Source organism: Zonotrichia leucophrys, chromosome 2 (genome assembly GCF_028769735.1).
Source record: "Zonotrichia leucophrys gambelii isolate GWCS_2022_RI chromosome 2, RI_Zleu_2.0, whole genome shotgun sequence".
Lineage (NCBI taxonomy): Eukaryota > Metazoa > Chordata > Aves > Passeriformes > Passerellidae > Zonotrichia > Zonotrichia leucophrys.
Genome location: NC_088171.1, coordinates 42,537,275 through 42,557,297, shown reverse-complemented (window position 1 = coordinate 42,557,297; position 20,023 = coordinate 42,537,275). Strand labels below are relative to the sequence as shown.

At 38.6% G+C, this 20,023-nt stretch overlaps 1 protein-coding gene across 2 annotated transcripts in view; it reads right to left on the bottom strand.

Annotated features, from left to right (window-relative positions):
* Positions 1-3,137: 3,137 nt before the first annotated feature.
* CMTM8 (CKLF like MARVEL transmembrane domain containing 8) overlaps positions 3,138-20,023 on the bottom strand; it is a 34,894-nt gene continuing 18,008 nt past the window's right edge. The window contains exons 2-4 of one of the 2 annotated variants that reach the window (XM_064703334.1): positions 10,301-10,474; positions 6,316-6,432; positions 3,138-3,691 (exon numbers count right to left, since the gene is read on the bottom strand). In XM_064703334.1, coding sequence (XP_064559404.1) covers positions 3,608-3,691; positions 6,316-6,432; positions 10,301-10,474 — 375 coding nt within the window. In that variant the 3' untranslated portion in view covers positions 3,138-3,607. The remainder of the gene's footprint in view (positions 3,692-6,315; positions 6,433-10,300; positions 10,475-20,023) is intronic. The other variant, XM_064703335.1, reaches the window with a different exon arrangement.

Below are 20,023 nucleotides of genomic sequence, written 5' to 3'. Positions count from 1 at the left end.
TTCTGCTGCTTCGTTCTGCAGTTACAACACAGATTCTGTTCATATTTAGTATTGAATGAGTTCCTTCAGCAAATAAAATTGTCCAAAGAGGGAAGACGTGTAAGCCCAGGTGACCCCCAACACACATAAGGCCCCAGCATAAGCAATTTACTTGGAGCAAAACAGGTTTGCCAATGGTCCTCATTAGATTAAGCAGTACATAGTTCTGGACTTCTGTTAAGCCATCTTGTGGTAGCAGTAAAAGGTATTACCTTTTAAATGTGATCCCACCACATTTTATCTCATGTCACTAGATATCAAAGCTACAACACTGGCTACTGCCACAAGAGTAAAATGCTAGCTGCTGAGAAATAAAAGAAAAATTTGTTCCATTTTAAACAGCTGTTTCTGTTTGTTTTGTTTTTTTCTCCTTACAGTTCCCATTCGGAAGCATGCATGGCTACAGGTCTCTATAAGCCCTGTGGAGGAAGGTTCCAGTAATTTCTTTACTTCCTATTTAGAAATACGCAGTTTTACCTGCTGGTTCAGCTTCTTTAGTTCTCTATTTCTTTTGAAATAGAAGTCACACAGTGTGTGTGTGACTGGGGCCCTGCTGATCTGAGTTCAGGGCAGTGAAACAGAAATAACTTTAAATTAATACCGTGGAATAACAGACATGTTTTCTACCCAGCAATACAGGCATCTTCTGTGAAGCACTGGGACAAAGTCAGCCTAACTCTACTGCATTTGAAGTTTTTATTAGTTCTCATGCTGTTTACTTTGTCTTGTTAGGGACATTGTGTATGAGGATGAAAAAAGGTGCTGACAACTCCTTAATAAATGAAAATTAATGGCCATAAGTTGACATCAAGTACCCTTATGTATGTGACTTAGATTTTTCAGAGACTTTGTCTGAAACAAGTTAGTTGAAAGTCAAACACCTTCATTTTGCAAGTTTATTAGCAGTTTGTTTATTCTTCTAAATATCTGTATTAAGCATTTCACTAATTCACTAGTTGTTCTTTTAAGGCTTCTTTCAATCTTACAAGTTCTAACCTACAGCAGATACAAACCATGTTTTAATTGTTATATGATAAACCACACCTAGCTTATCTTCTTTATCAATATTAGAATATACAAATGCATTAACTCATACTTTCCAAATCAATATTTAAGACCAGTGAATTTGAAGATAATCTTTTGGGTGCTTATGCCTTTCTTCAGGCCTGAAACTGGAAGAGCAAATTCCAAAAGGAATGGTCAGCTTGTGTTGACTCCTCCAATTTTAAGTAGATATTCAGAGCATTTCCAAAATAAGACAATTGGTACCTGGGCAACAGATGAGAAAGAGCATGGGAAGTAAGATAACTATCTTTGTGAAAGGACAGAGCAAGGCAGGTAAGTTATGGTTTGTGAAGAAAAAAAACCCCAAAAAACAAGTCCAAGTACAAAGCAAATTTTTGCCTAGTATGTATTTTTTAAAATTCAGAATTAAGGGTTCAACTCACAGATTTGTCTTCGGAAGTCATTCTGCAGATCTTCCCCTGAGGATCAGCACTGAAGTCTCAGAGAGCATGTAGATATTTTGCCAGAATCACTCCTTATCTGGTTTTATCTTACATTAAAGGGCAACTCTGAATGTAACACACAGTTGCCATGACACTTTTAAGTAAACTGGATGAAACAGAACCTCCTCTTAGCTCTCCTCCCTCTTACTGCCTTTGTCCACAAATGAGGTCTGGGTTATGAGTTTAGACCAAACAAACCATTGCAGTTACTTCAAAATCTTGAAATGTTTGTGCAAACATAATTACATCCTTTGGAGTTGAAATAGATACATCAAATATCAATTAAGAAAGAATTTCTATCACTTCTGAAGCTTTTTGACTGATGAGAAGTCACTGATGAAATTTAAATTTTGGCTATATTTCTAACAGTGTGACTGACAAAGTCACACTTTATCAGTTGGCACTTGGATCATTTCAATGCCTTTGATTCTTTTTATTCCCAGCGATGGAAAAGAGCATACGGGGTTTTAATGACACATTTTATCTGTGTAGATAAAATGCAGAGTTGGTAGCCATTCTTCCCTCTCACAACTGGATAAATTTAGCAAGCAGCAGACAGCCTGACCTATGTTGTGCAGGCCAAATGCAATTTGTAGACAAGTATAGGTTTTTAAATAATGTCTTGGCTTCCCTTACACTGAAATCTTATGACTGACAGATAATCAAGAATAAAAACATGTGATCGAGAAGGGAATTAGCTGTCTGCTGATAAATCTTCTGCAAGGCACATACGTAAGTAACCACACACCATTTATTTACAAGGAGAAATAAAGAAGATTTTTTTAAGCAGTAAGGTTTCTCTGCTGCCATACATTATCAACCAAATAAGCTTTTGAAGACTAGAAGGGAATCCAAACCTTCTTAATCCAAGAATAGAAGGTTCACCAGTAGTTTTAAATGAGGAAAGCTTTAAATAACATCATAAAATAATCACAAACTTTCACTCACCATGTAATTTCTTGAAAAAAAATCCTCAGGTAATTTGTATTTGAAAGTAATTTTCAAAGGCATCTGTTTTGAAAGTCATATTCTGTCATACTTCTGCTTGATTCAAAGTTATTTAAATAGGAGTACCAACTTCATTTGTTAAACTAACAAGTTGCAGATGATGCCAGTAGACAGGAAAGGAGGGAGGAAATTCCTTTCTTGTAGCACTGGTGTCTTGACAATTCTGCTGTGGATTTAATCTCTGTATCATTTAATAGGATTTAGAAGCCCAGATTTTAATAAGAGAGATTAATGGCCTAATCTGAGGAGAAGAAAACCCAAGAAACCAGAGTCTGCTGAGAAACAAGAAGTGTTTGTTACCTTCAGCCAGAGATTTGTGATGCCCTCAGCAGGCTGAGCACTGAGCACTAAGGGGGTGTTGTCTGGGCTCCTGCTTTGGAGCCTGTTGGATCTGAGAAACCTGTTAAGATAATGTGTTCCAGGAACAGCATTTCTTCAGCTTCAGACCTACAGTAACCAAAAGCAACCTCGTGATCTGAGGAGCTGTTAGACTATGCACACTGACAGGATCATCAGAATTCCTGGTAGTATCTAGTGTACTCTGAAAAAGAAATTTAAAAAAGCAAGCTTCTACTCTCAGTTTACAAAACATGTACAGTTGGATCATTTATTTATTTATTTTTTAAACTTTCAGGTGGGTTTTTTTCTGCACAATGTCACTTTTTCATACATAATAATGATACAATATCAATCTTAGTTTTGGTAGCCTTCAGTATCAAAAGTATAACAGTAACATTTAAAAAGTTACATTCACATACATGGCACATTGAGTAAGATTTTTTAAAGGTCTAGCAGTAACAACTATACAATGTCTAGAAAAATACTATGTTAATTTTAAAAAAAAGCAGTATGAAATTTTATTATATAGTACAAACTCAGGTTAAAAATGTCTCTAAAGATGGCATTATTATAAATAATCAACTGATCTCAGTTTATATCGTGTCAATTCTAGGAGAAATGTTCAAAAATACCTCACCCCTCTTCCAAGCTTTTCTCAAAAATTAATAATCCTCAAAGGACTTTACACAACATAATTCACTTTAACAAAGTATTTACTGCAAAGTTCGTGATCGCCAGGATATAAAGCTGAAATACGTATTTCCAGCATAGCAGGAGGTAACCACAAAGGCAAAGAACTGTTGAGAGAGAGGAAAAAACAGATTAGGAAATAAATATATTTGAAAGCACTGTAATTTCTAAGGGAAAAAAAATGTTATGGAACTTGGGAAAAAGGAAAATAGCAAGCTGATAAAAATGGCACACTCTCACCTCGTGCCTGTGTGGCCATCACAGCCAACACTGTGTAAAAGTAAGCTTACACTATGCCTAGAAGTATGGGCTTGGAACAGACAAAACATGACATATTTCAACTTTTTTAATAAATTCCTCATTATACAGTCTCATATCTTACAGACAGGACTGCCACCAATCTAAATACTTGCCACTTTTAGAGACAGAGGAATTGTCTGTGGGACAATGTAAGCTCAAGCTAGCACTCCTGCCCTGCTGCTGTGTTCCAGATATTGCTCACAGCCCACCTGTACCCCAGCATGGCTCACAGTGCATCTGTTTGCTTACAGAGAAGGCTTGGATTTAAATGCAGGCCCAGATGTGTTCTCAAACAGCACTGCTGATTAGCTTACCAATTCCAGAGGTCCTCTACTGATGGATAAAAATATTCCTCAGTGACAGCAACCACGCTGTCATGTTACTACGTTATCAGAAATTGATACCATTGTAAGCCTTCTATAGCAGGCTAGATTTATTTCACTTGTACTGGTAAAGTCCAATTCAGCACTAGTGCTTAAGTTCCTGTTAATCACTGCATGTTGCTCAAAACTGACAACATTCAACATGGTCTTAACGAAAATACCAGAATGTTTTGTGCTAGTAACTGAATCAAGTAAAGCTGTCACTGCAAATAAGATTAACACCACTTTTCTAAGAGCTGAGCAATGATAGGACAAGAAGGAACCAAACACAAGTTATAGGCAGGAAATTTCAATTAGATATTAGGGGAAAAAAAAAAACCCCAGCACACAGTGTGAGTAATCAAACACAGGCATTGTGGAATGGCCATATTTGGAAATACTCAAATTCAAGTGGACAAGGCCCTGGTAAGCTGATATGAGTTAGCCCAGCTGTAGGAGTGGAGAGAGTTGGGCCAGATGGCTTCCAAGAAGTCCCTTCCAACCTAAAAATATTTTATGATTCTACAGTTGTTCCTGGTTTATATGCCATCATTGGCATGGGTAGGCACTGCTGAGCACAGTAGACACTGTGATGCTCACATGCTGAGCATCCAGGCAGAAATCTAAGCCTTTTAACAGGGGGCTCTTGGTGAGCATTGTCTAATGCTAATTTAATCTCTAACTCCAAAAAACTGTAGATGGTGATGTAAAATCTTATTACAACAAAACACTGGAGCATTCTTCTTTTTCCAATGATTTTGTTTCTTATTAAATAAAAGCTCCATCTAAAATCTTTCTAACAGAATGACTACTGGGGATAGATGATTTGCTAAATCCTCTATCCCTGAAACCCTTAATGGATTTTGAAAGCAAGAATCCATATTTAATAGTTTATTTAGACACTGTGTTAGATAAACATTATTAGGAAGTATTAGAAGAGAATCCAAACCTCCCATGAGACACTGAGCAGTCATGCATTTTGCATAAAACCTGAATCAGCATGGAAGCTTTATCTAGCAGCAAGCAAGCTCCTGTCAGCTGCAGTGGGTGAGTAACAGATCTGTAGTTACAAACTGCCAAGAGGAGAAGACCCTGAACACCACTGAAATGACAGGGATTTAATGATCCAATTCCCAGGACAAAAACAGAGCAGGTGCTCATAGTTCCTGTGTTCATGGCCATACAAAAAAAAGCTTTTGACAGGATTTATGAATAGTCAGTAGGACAACTGCAGAAGCATGAACACTCACTAATTTGGAATTCCTGTATACAATTGAATTTGACTCCTGTTGCCACAACATGAAATAAATTCTTCTACAACTCCCTTCACTTTGCTAGGGAATGTGTTCACCTAACTCAAAAAGTGATAAGGCTCTTTTCTATTCCTTTTTTGTTTTAAGTTATTTTTTATCCACTTTGACTGTTTTGGATTTCTAAATCTAAGCACTAAGATAGTAATGTCAGACTAATTAGTGATTTAATCATGTTACATGATTTTTCACACGTTGCCCTTACAACTCAACCGAAAGATTATCAAAAGCTGAAGCTGTAACAGGAAGATCAGTGTGGAAACAGCAATACCATTCCAGGGCTTTGTGGACAATGCTGTGTGGACAATGTGGACAATAGCTCAGGCCACAGGAAGCTGAATGCATCTTATGCATAAGTATGCAAAGTTAGCTTAGTTTAAACTGCTTTTGAAGTTGTCCAGGTGCATTGGGGTGACTCGATGCTCACACAATCTTTTTTTTTGTCTGTTCTGATGTGCAGGCTCTGACCTCAGGCAGAGAGCTGGTAATAAATGGGGACAAGGAAGGAGAAAATCAGTGTGATCTTAAAAACATTACTGCCTTTTCTGATGTGACTGTCATCTCCTGGTGAAATTTCTAGTCACCTCTAAAAACTATGAACTAAATTGCAGCTACTTACAGGTTTTGCATGTGACCCTTATTACTCTGCAGCTTTTCAAAATGCAGAACACCTGCAACTTCAACCCATACTTCCAACGAGTCTTCATTTGCTATAACTTTACTGGGTGTAGAACTGATTTAAACAAAAAATGAACTCACTGAAGAAGCTGCCCAGCTGTTGTAATTGTGACTGTCCAGATCTTTGGTAACTGAAGATGCATCTACAATGGCAGCAATGAGATACAAAACAAAGGCACTTCCATTAAAACACAAACCCTGTTGAAAAGACAAACATACATCATTAATATGAACAGGCATTTGTTTTCCAACATTACAAAACTCTCTTCTGAAATACACTGAACACAAGCAGTGTACACCAGAAATGTCATTCTTAACTAACATTTTTAACTTTTTGCCTTCTTCCATGTTTCTATCTGTAAGATTAAGATTTAACTGCTTTGAAAATCCATAAACATTGAACGATATTTTGGACAAACTGTTCTCTCCATCACACTAAATCCAGAAGAGTCAAAGTCGGTGTGCTGTGATTTTCCAGAAGTGAAAATAAGGACTCAGTTTGGTTACCACAATCTAAGGGTTAGGCAGTAAGAATATGACTCTACATGATAAAAAGCCAACAAAGAAACAAGACCAAACTGCACTTTGATTACACTTCTAATCTACACAAAGATAGGAACCAATAACTCCTGGCATATGGAGAGTGTTTATAAAGCTTCCAAAACTTTGTTTTCTACACTACTGAAGGACATAGAGAGTGACTTTTTTTCTCAGCTGTATTCTTCCATCTCTCAGTACCTTTCACTTCTGCCTGTTTTTAAGTGGAGAAAGAAACAGGTAAATCCAAGGAGGAGAACAGTCTGACTGGACTACATGGGTCAGCATGTAGTCATGGCAGATGCTGCATTTTCTCTTTCAAGAGGCAAAGTTAATGTCTCAGGGTACTTATATTTATTACTAAGAAAGAAGCAGAGCAGATAACAATGACCTCACATAACCCTACAGAGAGCAAACAAAAAGTTTGTTTGGTTTTTGCATGTGAGAGAGAACAGGAAAGGAAGACAGAACAGGAGATCTAAGAAGATGAAAAAATGTATGTATGAAACTTTGTCCTTTGCTTTTTTACTACTTGATCATGGAAGTTTCTTCTTAAAAAAAAGAAAAGTTAAATCCTTTTAAACTCTACTCTGCTACTTGTCTAAGGCATACAGATTTGTGCCATGTTTAAGTGGAATGCCTCTGATATGCTTTGCATCTAGTTATAATTGCAGGAATGGGTGACTCAATATAGACGTGGTCTCCTCATGTACATAATCAGCTCCTTTCAGCTTCTGACCCCACTTTTTCACTCCAGACTGTCACACAAATATAACCCCTAACTCTGTTGCTCTAGTTGCCTAAATATTGCCAATAAGTTGGGGTGCAACCCTAACTTATTAATCCCCACTGTGTGACCCAGTGGATGCTAGGAATTTATGCCAATTACCCACAATTTAATTCACTTTTAACCAGCTTTGGCAAAATCTAAAGAAAGTTGCAGCTCAAGAAGAGAAGTTAAGAAGGAACAGTGGAAAATATCCACTTATCCTTCCATCCATCCCTTCGCAGGGAACTGGGCTGGGCAGTGCCTCAGCATTCAGATCGAGTCCAAGGACTGGCACTTGAGATTTGATTCACACGCTTACAAATGAGTGGGGGCTCATCTCACCTATATCAGCTTGTCTAATAAAAGGTACTATATCTATCCACAGATCTCTCCCCTTGTTTTATCTGGGCAGTACAGCAATAAAATATCAAATTGTCAATTTTAGGATGAGATGCCAACAATTGGCAGGTTCTGGTGAACTTCTGTAAAGCACTGATTTAGAAACCCCAAACTTGATTACCTAGAGTATTTGTTGTTATTTTCAGATTTCCCATTCCAAAAAGACTCAATTACCCTGGAAAGCTACAAATCCCTGCAATATCTTGTCATGTAGAAAAAAGAGAAAAGCACATAATTTCTGCAAAGTGCTGCTCTGGGAAATAACACTGTTGGGGAAGATGGAATGCAGTGCAAGCTGATTGGGCCTTTGCTGCCAATATATTACTCAAACCAAATGGTTCATGCTAAATTACCATCTGCTTCTTAAATTCAAATCCACCAGATTTTAAAAGCTTCCATTGATTGTTTTAGCAAAAAACTTGCACTATGAAGGAGAGTCAGTTTTGAAGCACATCTTTTGGGTTAATTTGCAGTAAAAGTAACTGCATCTTAAGCAATTTGGTAATGTGCTTAACCTGCAAAAAGTGAATTTATGACAGAGATGTCCAGATGTAATTTTGGATACTGAGTACAATAGGAACAGTTTGAGCTAACTGTCAACTAAGGAAGCACAGCAATAACTGACAGATACTGAAATTCAGGATTCTTCAGAGAATAGGGTAAAGGTGGGTCTGAACTCACTCAAAAAGGTGTGTGTCATGCTCTTTCCAACAAAGACTTTAAAAGCACCTCTCTGAAAAGAGACTCAACATTCCTCTTGGCCATACAGGAGCAGCAAAGGACCAGTTCAAGGGCTGTTCCCAAAAGCTCTGTTCCCAAAAGCTCTACCTTAGGGCAAAACAAGCTAGAACACAAGCATCTTTTATTTGTTTTGTATTTATTTTCTCTTTAAATGACCCTTTTATATAAAAGAAGACTATCTTTTGGACTTACATTTATTTGGAACTCAGAGCAAGAAATATACTCAATATGAAATAGAAACAAATCAAATATTCCAGTTTGTCTGCCACATAGATCAGGGGCAACTCATTTATGTGCAGTTGCCTCATAATAGCATTCAACAGATGAAAGAAGGGTAATGACCAAAGCTTTATTCAAATGGATATAAAGATGCTTTCCCTTTGAATGTACTTTACTTACATGTAATGCAATGGGGAAAAAAAAAAACAACCACACCTTTAAATATACCCAGATACATTACTGCTGTAATTGAAATAATCCAACATTTCTATAGCAGTATTACAGCCTTAATGGTAATTGCTGGTTATGAAACTCGACAAATAGAGAAGCTATCTGGACATAATCCTGGTTGTTCTTATTAGTAATTGCTATAGCTGGCTATTTATTGCTGCAGCAAATGGGAACACTAAAAGAGGAGAGTATTCTAGTATTCAATTTTAGTCACATCCACAATATAGCTGATAACAGGCTGTTAGCAACACAGAAGTCAAATACATTTCATCATAGAAATAACAGAATCCTAGTCAATAATATTTAGCTGTTAAAAAAAAAAAACCAGTATCTCACTGTATCCAATGAATGCAAAGACAAAATTTATAGTGATTCTTAGATAGGTCACAAATAGCCAGTTGGCTGAAATGACAATGACTTTTAGGATCTACTATCCCGAAGACCAGGCTGTTATGCAAATGAGGTAAAAATATACTGTTGAGAGTTAGAGTTGGCCAGGTTTGCTCAAACCATAAAAACTGGATCTGCATTTTAAGTGCCTGTGAATTTTTTCTGTAATTACAGTAGCTGTTTATCTGATTTGCTTTAACTCTTGAGCTCAAAGCAAAGGATTACATGGTACATCCTTTACATGGTACATATTTTACATATAAATAATTTTCAGCACCATTTTCACAGTAGACTACATATGGATTGTCAGAGTGTTGCTACCTCTGAACTATCCTTGCTTTAACTTTAGCAGAGGAAGACTCATGTTTTAAGAGCCCAAGTCCTGTTTCTAATGCATGGTGTTGATTCCAGTAGGGATTTCTGCTGTTTAAGCCATATGGCCAAGTCTGTTACCTCAGAGGCAGCAACAGACTCATTCTTCATGGGACATAACCACTACAGAGAGAAAAAGAGGTCACTGTGCATAAGTATCAGTCACACACACATTAAAAAATCAAGTCACTACATCAATGGCTGAACAAAATGGTGAAACATCATAGAAAAAGTGCTTTGAAAGTGTCTGGGTAGTATGAAAGTTAAATACTGCAGCCACACAGTAATCAGGGAAAAATCTGCAAAGAGTACAAGTAGAGTTGGTAAAATATACATGTAGAATGCACCAATATTTTATTCTCTTCAAAACCCAGCAAGCCTGGAACAACAAAGAATGAGTATATTTACCACCATGGTCCATGGCACCTGCGGGATCCTGGTGTAGGTCATTGTCATGTAGATGATCAGAAAGAAGACGGTGAGAACCCAGTAAAACACAGCTACAAACATCACCCAGCCAAAGGCTGGATAGAGAAAGTATTCTGTTCCAGCAATCAGGGTCCACACCAGCAGCCCCAGCACCTGCAAAAGTTATGGGGAAGAAAGAAAACAGTCACACAGTTCTAGACCTCAGACTGCCGTTCACATGAACCATTTGATGAGCTGAATGGGGATGCTGCACTGGCAAAATATTGATCTAACAAAAAAGAACATATACAACTGGTATGGCTGTGGCAGGGTGTCACAAAGGGAAAGGCTTCTTATCTGTTGATTTAGCCCAACCTTTAACTACTTTGGAGCCATACCTGCAGTGGTTTTACAGCTATGCTCCCAAAAGGATTGATTATTGTAGCTTTCTTGCTGATGCATGAAGGCAAATGCTGCTGTTTTCCTGCCAGCAATGTCACTTTAGGAACAACAGCCTGTGAAAGACCACTGGGATCTTCAGGTTCTACGTGCCACAGTCACAGGTCACTTATTAGTTGGAGAGGAGCTCAGAATGGTCCACAGCTGCTCTGTGGATTGGCAGGCACCACAGACACAGAACAACTCCTAGACCCTGCTGTAAAAGGCTGTAGTAAAGTATCAACACCACTACAACATACAACTGTAACTGGAGAAGGGCAAGTCAGATTGGGAATGTCATTATATTCCACAGCTCTTAAAACATCTCCCAGGTGACTTGACCTTAAGTAGTAGACAAGGACTCACACTCAAGCAAAGTCCTCAAGCAAACCAGTCTGGGGGAAAAACTCCCTCCTGATGTGGCAGTCTGTTCAGGTCTAAGACACAAAGAAATACACAAACCAGAGGTTTTAACATACTCTCTCCAGTTTTCTCCAATGCTAGGTGATCTCCAATGCATTAAAAGGAAGGAGGAGCAAGCAAAATGTAAGTCATATGACACAGGAAAAAAAAAGTTGTGTGTTTTTCAAGTTGTCCAGCAATTAGAAAAATCTTAACCATAAAATGAAAGTGGCATTTTATACCTTAAAAACAAACAAACAAACAAACAAACAAACAAACAAAAAGCAAAGCTCACTCCACACACTTTATTAGACTCAAATGTGGGAACTAAAATTCCTGTATTTGCAACAAGGTTTAACTCTTTCTGCTCTATCTGGACTATGGTGAAATTATCTAGCAGTGAGAAATGGAAGGATTACAAAATTAAAGCAAATAGCAGCGCATTTAACACACAAGAGCCACAGCTGGACAGCCTAAAGTACCTTCTACCCCAATATTCTATCTCCAGCAGCAGTTAGTACCAGCCACCTGAGGAAATACATTAAAGAACAGACCATCAACAGCAATATTTCCTTGGACTACCTTCCTCAGCCCTCAGGACTGTGCAGTGAAGGGACTTCCTGAGCTGGTGGTGATATCTTTGTCATCAACAGACCCTGACAGCAGACAATGGTTTTGCTACAGCTTCATTTGCACAAGAGCCAATCCTATTCCCATGCAAGCTGCTGGCCATGGTCACATTTACTCCTCTACTGCAGAACTGAACATACATATAATGTTTTGAGATTCATCATTCATGTTTACAAGACAAAACTATACTGTTATAGAAAAGCTTCTTGTCATTGGTCCTCCTACCACCTTGTATCTGTTTGTCTTCAATTCATCCTCCAAACTGCCAGACAAACTTAATTCAGCCCTCTACCATGTATTGACAGTAGATTAGATGTATATTATTTGTACATTCATCTACATGTGCATCATGCATACATAAAAGCACTGTACTAATGTCTGTTTTATGGTTTGTTTGGAGTTTGCTTTTCTCTCTTAAGAGAGAAAGCATATAATGGTCTGTTTAACAGCATTTTCCCCCCAACGTTTTCACCAATACACCAATTTCTCTCCAACGGGAAGCTCTAGAACTGGAATAAAAAAATCCTACTTTTCGCAGCATTCCAGGGGAGGGCAGCATTGCCTAGTAAGAACAGCTCAAACAGCGTTAAGTGGAGCCTTTAAAACACACTATTTACAATGCAGTTACCGGTTCAGCAATGCTTCCCATAGTTCATTTTAATTCTACTTCCAACAACGTTTTACTAATAGTAGCAATTCAGTTAATAGCACCTCAAATTGCAAGAACTACCCACAATCAGATAAAAAGCAACTCAATTTTAGTGTAACAAGTGTTTTAAGGCTAAACAATTTTGATAGACTGTTTAGCTAAAAAAAATTACCATTTTCATAGGATACAAAGTTGTTTTTCATTACACCCATACACTTGAATCCAAATTTAAATTTACATCATCCAGAAATTATACAGATAAACAATTGATCTTGCGCTTGATAAATAATTATTGAAGGCAGATTTATCCTAGGTCTGAGTATCTTATAAAATACCAAGAACAGAACCTATTTTGAAGGTGAGGAAAAAAAAAAAATTTAATTTAATCATTAAATACTCTTATAAGTGTTGGGTTTTAGAACACTGAAATATAGAAGTAGATTTCTCATGAAATGCACAGGACTATGAAAAATTGGTACTAAATCCAGTAAGATTGATAAGGATACCTCAGTTTACATAATGGATTATTATTTGAAAGAGCAAAATCTTTACAAGTGGCAAATTATTAAAATTAAAAAGGAAAATTCTGAGGTTGCATGAGACCACTAATCTTATGTAACCACACACTAAAGCTAGCAAGACATTCCCTAGAACACAACTATCCATGCTGGGCCCTGTTTTTTCCAGTAGTATTCTAACCTAGAGTCATCACCCCTCTTCCAAGATCATTTTAATATTTAGGTGGCTGTACACCTCAAGTGTATTCTGAAGAATTGCTTTTAATCTATGTTTTTAACTGGCTTGTATCAATGGCAGAACAACTCACCCAGGCAATTGAGATGCACCACAGATGTTACAGATTTATATTCTTAACTGGTTCCTGCATCGTAACTTTGATGGGTTGCATATTAGAGCACATTTGACATTTTCAGTTAGATCCAGATACTCTTACAGCATATTACTGGAGCTGACAGGCTAAAATAATATTTCAGACTTCTTGATTAGATCTGAAAAGGTCAGATCAGCTCATGGTCAACAATTCACTCCGTGTAGTTAAATGATATGGCAAATGGTTTCACTGCATATGTAAACATATGCAATAAATTGATTTAAAGTTCACACTGGCCGTCAGCATCTACAAAATACCTCAGGAGCCAAAGGAATCCAGACATCTAGACAAGCCTTCCATGATTAGCTGGTATTCTCAGCATGCTAAATACCGAGATTGTTTCTCTGGTGTTAAATGCCTGCCTTGTAATTTTCTGACTGCTCCTTACATGACAGCTTTGCTGTTCAACAGATCAGTACAAACTGGGTGACACTGCTGGATCTGCTGGAGCTGAGAATGCCACTTCTCCTACTGGTTTGGTATCACACCTCCCCACTGGGAAAAAGTGGACTGTATTCACATGTCACCTCAATGAGCATCCAGCATAGAGAATCTGGCAAGTGAGTGGCAGGCAAGCAATACTGGAAAGCCAACATCAGCAACAGCTGGGGAGTGCCTGCAGTAATTCAGCGAGCACAGATGGTGCACAGACACCTTCACTGCTCCAGGTCAGCTCTAAGACAAGGCAGAAGGCTCCACCCAGGAACTGGGAAGGCCTCTATCTCACGATGACCAGGTAGGCTAGAGTGTATTAGTAACAGCTAAGTATTTGGTTTTAATTTATGAGCAAGTCAGAATATGCTTAATCAGAATTACAGGAATATACTACTATTCTGGAAAAAATGAGCCCAAGAAGGGGGAGGGAAAGGCATGAAAATAATGCATTCATGTGGAAATAGATGAGAGGGGATGCTGGGTCCTAAGACTGTAAGGGCTCCACCAATGGGTCCAGTTTTTCCAGTCAGATGGGAATCGGGATGTCAGTGCAAGATAAAGTCAAGCAGTTTTCTGTTGTTTATGGCAGGTTCTGATTTCAACTCAGACATTTATTTTGTGGTCATTTGGCTGCTGCTTGATCAGGTACCTCCATTACTAAAATGCATTAATATGTCAATGCACTAATGCATACTTCAGCAGTTGGCAGACACCATAAAAAGGAAGTAACTTGGTAGCAAAATCCAACATTATTGAGTGTGCAGGTTTAAAATTAGATGCTTAATTACATATTCAAACCCTTAAATAAACGCCATAATTCTTCTGCAGTGCTGAGAACTTCAAAAGTATTGGATTATTTAGTCACTTAAAAAAAAAGAGGGCTTTGTTGTTAGTACATGAGATACTTGTCTCGTGTCACAATTCAGCAGGTATAAAAGCAGGTGTGAGCTTAAATCTGTGTTTCCAGTTTTGCTTTTCAAAGCAGCTTAAAAACTGCAAAAGAAAATTTGTACTTGCCACCTGCATTCAAAAGACTACGATGTAACAACTCCTCTCCAGTAATACCAGGGTTTGGAATTCTCCAGCATTTCTCCTGAGTGGTTAACTCAGCAACATGGTTAAAAATGTTTATACATCCTTTACACAATAAAAGAAGTCTCAATGTAGCAGAGCTGACAGGAAGAAAAACTCAAGGCTCACCTATTTAAAACAAACAAACAAACAAAAAATCCAAACCAAAACAAAAATTTGGTACATTTGCCAGAAGCTTTTCCTATTCTTTATCCAGGAGATGCTTCCTGTGACCATAAGCACTGCAGGATTCATATGGAGTTGCTGCTGGCACAGATGAAAAGGATGGCAGATGGATGCTAGAAGAGTTGTGCATTTGCAGCACGAATTGCCTGCTGCATGCAAAGCCACCTAAACATGGACAGCATCCAGCAAGGAGAAAGCAGGACATCTTACCTCTTCTTCCTAGCAGAGGAGATTTATGACTAGAAGACAGAGAGACCATTCTAAATTATTGCACATCATTATTTCATTACTAAATCACGAGTTAGGAGCTACCTTATCAGCAGCACAAGCAGCCTGTCAATGTCTCAACCTCCATCCTTTTCTGCCTTGGCTACATACCAGGATGGTGGTGCTGGTGTGGATTTTAATGAGAAAAAAAAGAGTGAGAAAAAGAGAATTCTCCCTCTACCGTTCCTGTTAAACATATCCAGGACAGTCAGTCATAAGAAGAGGCAGATTTAATGGTAGCATTTCCAGCTGGTTTTACTTTACAGATTTATTGATTTATTTGCAGATTATTTACAGATACAGAATTACTTTTTTTTTTAAATGTTTTTTCCAGCTCAGGCTAAATGGAGTAAGTGTTTGCACTGCACTTTAAAAGTGTCTTTAAATCAGAATTTTTGTGCTCTTACACATCATCCATGAAGTGACACAACAATTCTGCCTTCTGCCACTAGAGCGAGCACAATCATTGCTTTTTTCTTCAGGGAAAGGGGCAGTTTGCCCAGCAGTAGCATCAGGGCAATTGCCATTCAATGCAACCCCTGCAAATCAGGAAGGACCACTCAAAATAAGCAAGATATATAAATAAATAAAAAATATATATATATCTCTTTCACTAGGTTAATTCCAAATTTGAGTGTCTTCCCCAAGCAAATTTAACAGGTTCATCTCTATACCAGGTACAACAAGAGCAACATCAACTGCAGGTTTATTCACGAACTAGTCAAAATAAGAATACTTGATGTGTTCAACTTAAAAAAAAAAGTGTAAGAAAAAATAAGGTGAAAGCCTGTAATTGCTGGATAAATCAAACATCAATCCAGACTAAAATACAAAATATAAAAATCTTGCTGCAGTCAGAGAAAAGGTGATGAGCATGTTTTTAAGTGGAAAGATTCAAACTTCAACTATTTCCATTAACACTGAGTAAAGGTGCAAAGATGAAGAAATTCAAAAATGTTTTTCAGCTACAGTTTTTAGAGAAATAAGAACCTTGCTTAAGTGTGTTTGACAGTTCAAGAGCCATGTAAATGTACTCTGGAACAATCTAATCAATACATTCCCTTACCCTACTGCTTCTCTTTCCTAGTCTCAAACATTTTTTTTCAAGCACCAAACATTACAGCGAGCTGACATCAGCCACTCTCTAGTGTCCCCCTCTCATTAGATTTTTCATGGCTTTGTCTTGCTAGAAAAAAATTCTAAAATCCACAGTGCTCACAGAAGCATGCCAGTGGTCACAGTGGACATACCAATTTTATAATTTGCACAGTGCAACTCTTAGTATCAAACTTAAGCAGCAGCTATGGGTCTCAAGTCTCTCCTAGCTTTGAAAACACTTCTGCCTAATCAAAGCCCAAAATTCAGTCTCTTCTACTTACCCAGAATTTCTAAAAATTTTCTGAATACCTGTTTAATTATTCTCAAGTGACCCATTTTCAGTGTTGAATCTTCCCACTAATCTTCAAGATTTCTGTCATGCTCTTGGCTCTGTGGCAGCACCAGCACACACCTCTCACTACAGGCTACATGGGCTTGAAACAGTGGCAATACTGACCATTGCTTCAGAGAATCACCTCCCCAGAGTTGTTGTTTAGGACAGATTTCCTAAGAAAGAAAACTGCTGGAAGTAGCACGTGCCAAAATATGTTCCGGATGTATATCTTCATCAAAGACTGAACTCTCTTACCCAAGAGTTTAGTCCAAATCCTATGACATTTCAGAAAACCTCCTGACCCAAGATTGAAATGGGTCAAAGCCTTCTGGCAGACGCTTCATTCAATAGGGAACACACCTATTCCGGAATGAGACTTCAGACAAAGCCTTCGAGGGCTGACAGACCTCCCCTGCCTTTCCCACAGCTCCACAAAGCAGGGAAGTCCTCCCACACCCACCCCAAACCCCCCAGAAAGAGTCCAGGAGCATCTCTGCCTAAAAAACCAGGAACCAGACCTCCTCATGTGTGAGCCAGGAAATAAAGCCCAGTCCTGGTGTTCAGCCAGCACTCAGGAGTGCCCAAGGAACTATGAAGTGGCATTGGGAAGAGTGGAGAGAGGGAGGTGTGCAAGTGAGAAACCTTGTTGTCTGATCAGAATGGGCACTGCCCAGGCATAAAGACAGCAGCACCCAGGCAAAATGCAGCAGCACACCCAATTTCATGTCACCTTAGTAATCTACCACCGACTAAAAAGGTGTAAATCACAAAGGTACTCCTTCTCCATTGCAGTCCATGCATGAGGAATCTTTTGTGATGCAGTGCTCTGGCTCACTGCATCTGGCATCCCAGAAAAATCACCCAGGGGTGGGGGTCAGTAAGGAAATCGTGCTGTCCATGCCAGCAGCACATTACAGGTTGCTTCACCTGAGAAATTTGCATGGAATGTGTGAGACCAGAGCTAACATCAGTAAGACAGTAAATTTAAGGAGGTAGCCTATATTAAAAAAGCAAGAGATGTTTTCTGGAAAACACAGACATACCACCTGAAAATTATGAAATCACTACAACAGATTTCTTACAGTTTCTCAGGAAGCTCTATTAATAACTAGAGGCAGAGTAGTGGATATTCAGAAGGTAAATAAGAAACAAGAGTTTGTTCGGGTCGTAAATTCTGTTTGTGTCATCAAAATGTTACAATGGAAGATTAGAAACTCTTAGGAAAAACAAATAAAAGTAATAAAAACTTCTACCAAAGAGAAAATTCCAGAGTGCTTTATAAATCAGTGATATACCCACACATTGAGTATGTTCTGCTCATTCCTCCCTTCCACTTACAAAATGATTCAGTTGGATTATTCAAGGCACAGAGAACAGCTCCTACAAGAAAAGAAAGTTAAAGCTGGAAAAAAAGACAGATCCAATTTTCTGTTGAAGACTGAAGGAGGATATGACAGAAATCTGCACAATGTCAGGTGGCACAAAGAAGGGAGCGAGGAGTAGATTAGGACTTGCAACACAAGAAGCATCCTGCTAAAATTATCACACAAAAAGATAAAAAAGCAAACAGAATGAAATGGTCTTTAAAAACAAAACAAAATCAGAAAGAAGGAAAAAAACCCACAGTACACAGCCAAATCACAGAATGCCATAGGAAACATCATACACACTCTGGGTCAGCCCTGTCTGTATATATTATGTACATACATGACAGTCAGGATAGTCAGCAATCTTCAGCACTGGAAATTCCTAAATGTGCAGTTTGCTAGAGGTTAGAAAACTGTAACAGAGAAGAAAAGCTTGCAGTACATGCTCCTTCTTACATTCCTCCCTAAGTTTTCAGTATCAGTAGATACTAGAGACTGAGCTAAACAAACCACTGACCAGATCCATTACTTCTGGTTTTAACTTGCCTTCCTTTCCTGCAACCCTGGCAACCAAGGACTGGAAGATGTAGAAGTGTGAATAGAATAGGATGAGATGATTACATGACACATCAATATATCATTTGTTTCTTAAGCAGAATTACAATAAATAAATCTCAAGCAACTGTGAAGAATCTGGCTTGAATTATATCATCATGAAATTTATCTTCTCAGTAGAGTGGAGGTTGATCATTAACAGACCATTAAAATGTGTACAAAGCATAAAGATTGGTCCTTGTCCCAGGGCACTTTCCACATTAAATGCTCTGGAGTTTGAGGGCTGCATTCAGGAGCACAGTACTGCTTATCCATGCCTGTAAATTCTAACTCAACCTTGTGTTTTGCCTGGGGATCTGCACACATGGAGTAATTTATATAGGTGTACACTGTGCATACATTAACTTGGTATCACAGTGCTACCATCATTTCATCTCAAAGAGGCAGCAGAAGACAGCCTTGTCTGTGCCCATCACGTTCTCTAGTCTGAAAGTGTCTTGATGCAGAATACAGTGAGACAGGCAGCCAGGAGAAAGACCTGCAGGCTCAGAGCTGCTGCAGCTGGCTGGGACCACACTGGTTACTGCTATCAGTGGCTCCATCAGGGCCACAGTGTCATGTGAAAATAAAGAGGGGTGGTACAAACGCTACTGGAGACAAGCAGCCTGACCTTAGCAGCACTTACTCACCTCTCTGGAAGGGTGACAGTGCAAGGCAGTGACCTCCACAGTGCTCAATCTCTAAAGGTCGACAAGAGCATCTGAACACCAAGGAGAGGAGATGGCCTGGCCTCTTATCAAACAGTCCCGAGGGATGCTACTGAAAGGAATGCTGCTGCCACTCCCTCTTCCTTCCATTTCAGCAAGGCCTGCCCCTGGCAGGGGTTTCTCTCACCACCTAGGATTTCCTAGAGAGAAACATTGTGATATTGTGCAGAAATGCTTGTTGATTCCAAATTCCCTGCCTCCTCCCAGCCCTGTCAGGAAACCGTGAAGTGGTACTGCTACAGTAAACACTGCACTATCATGGAGCTGGGAATTACTCACTGGAATTGCTGCTACATTTTGCCCTTGAGCAGCAGAGAAAGGAGAATGTAAAGTAATAGCACATTAGAATCAAATAAAAAATAATCTGCCTTTTCAGTTACTTTCTGAGCAAATTTTCATTTAACCACGCCTTCAAGTGTGAATTTTAAAGCGGACAATTACAAAGCAGAATAGTCACATAGAGGCACAGAAGGCACAGGATATCTATTTTTTTGTGTCCTAGTGGCTTCTTTTGTGCAGCCCCTAGAGGTAATGGCTTTTTTGAGGAAAAACTTTAGGATTCAGTACAAATACCTTCAGATACAAAAGTAGCGATTAAATTCCATATTCCAATAATTTTTCCTTTTCAAAAGCCT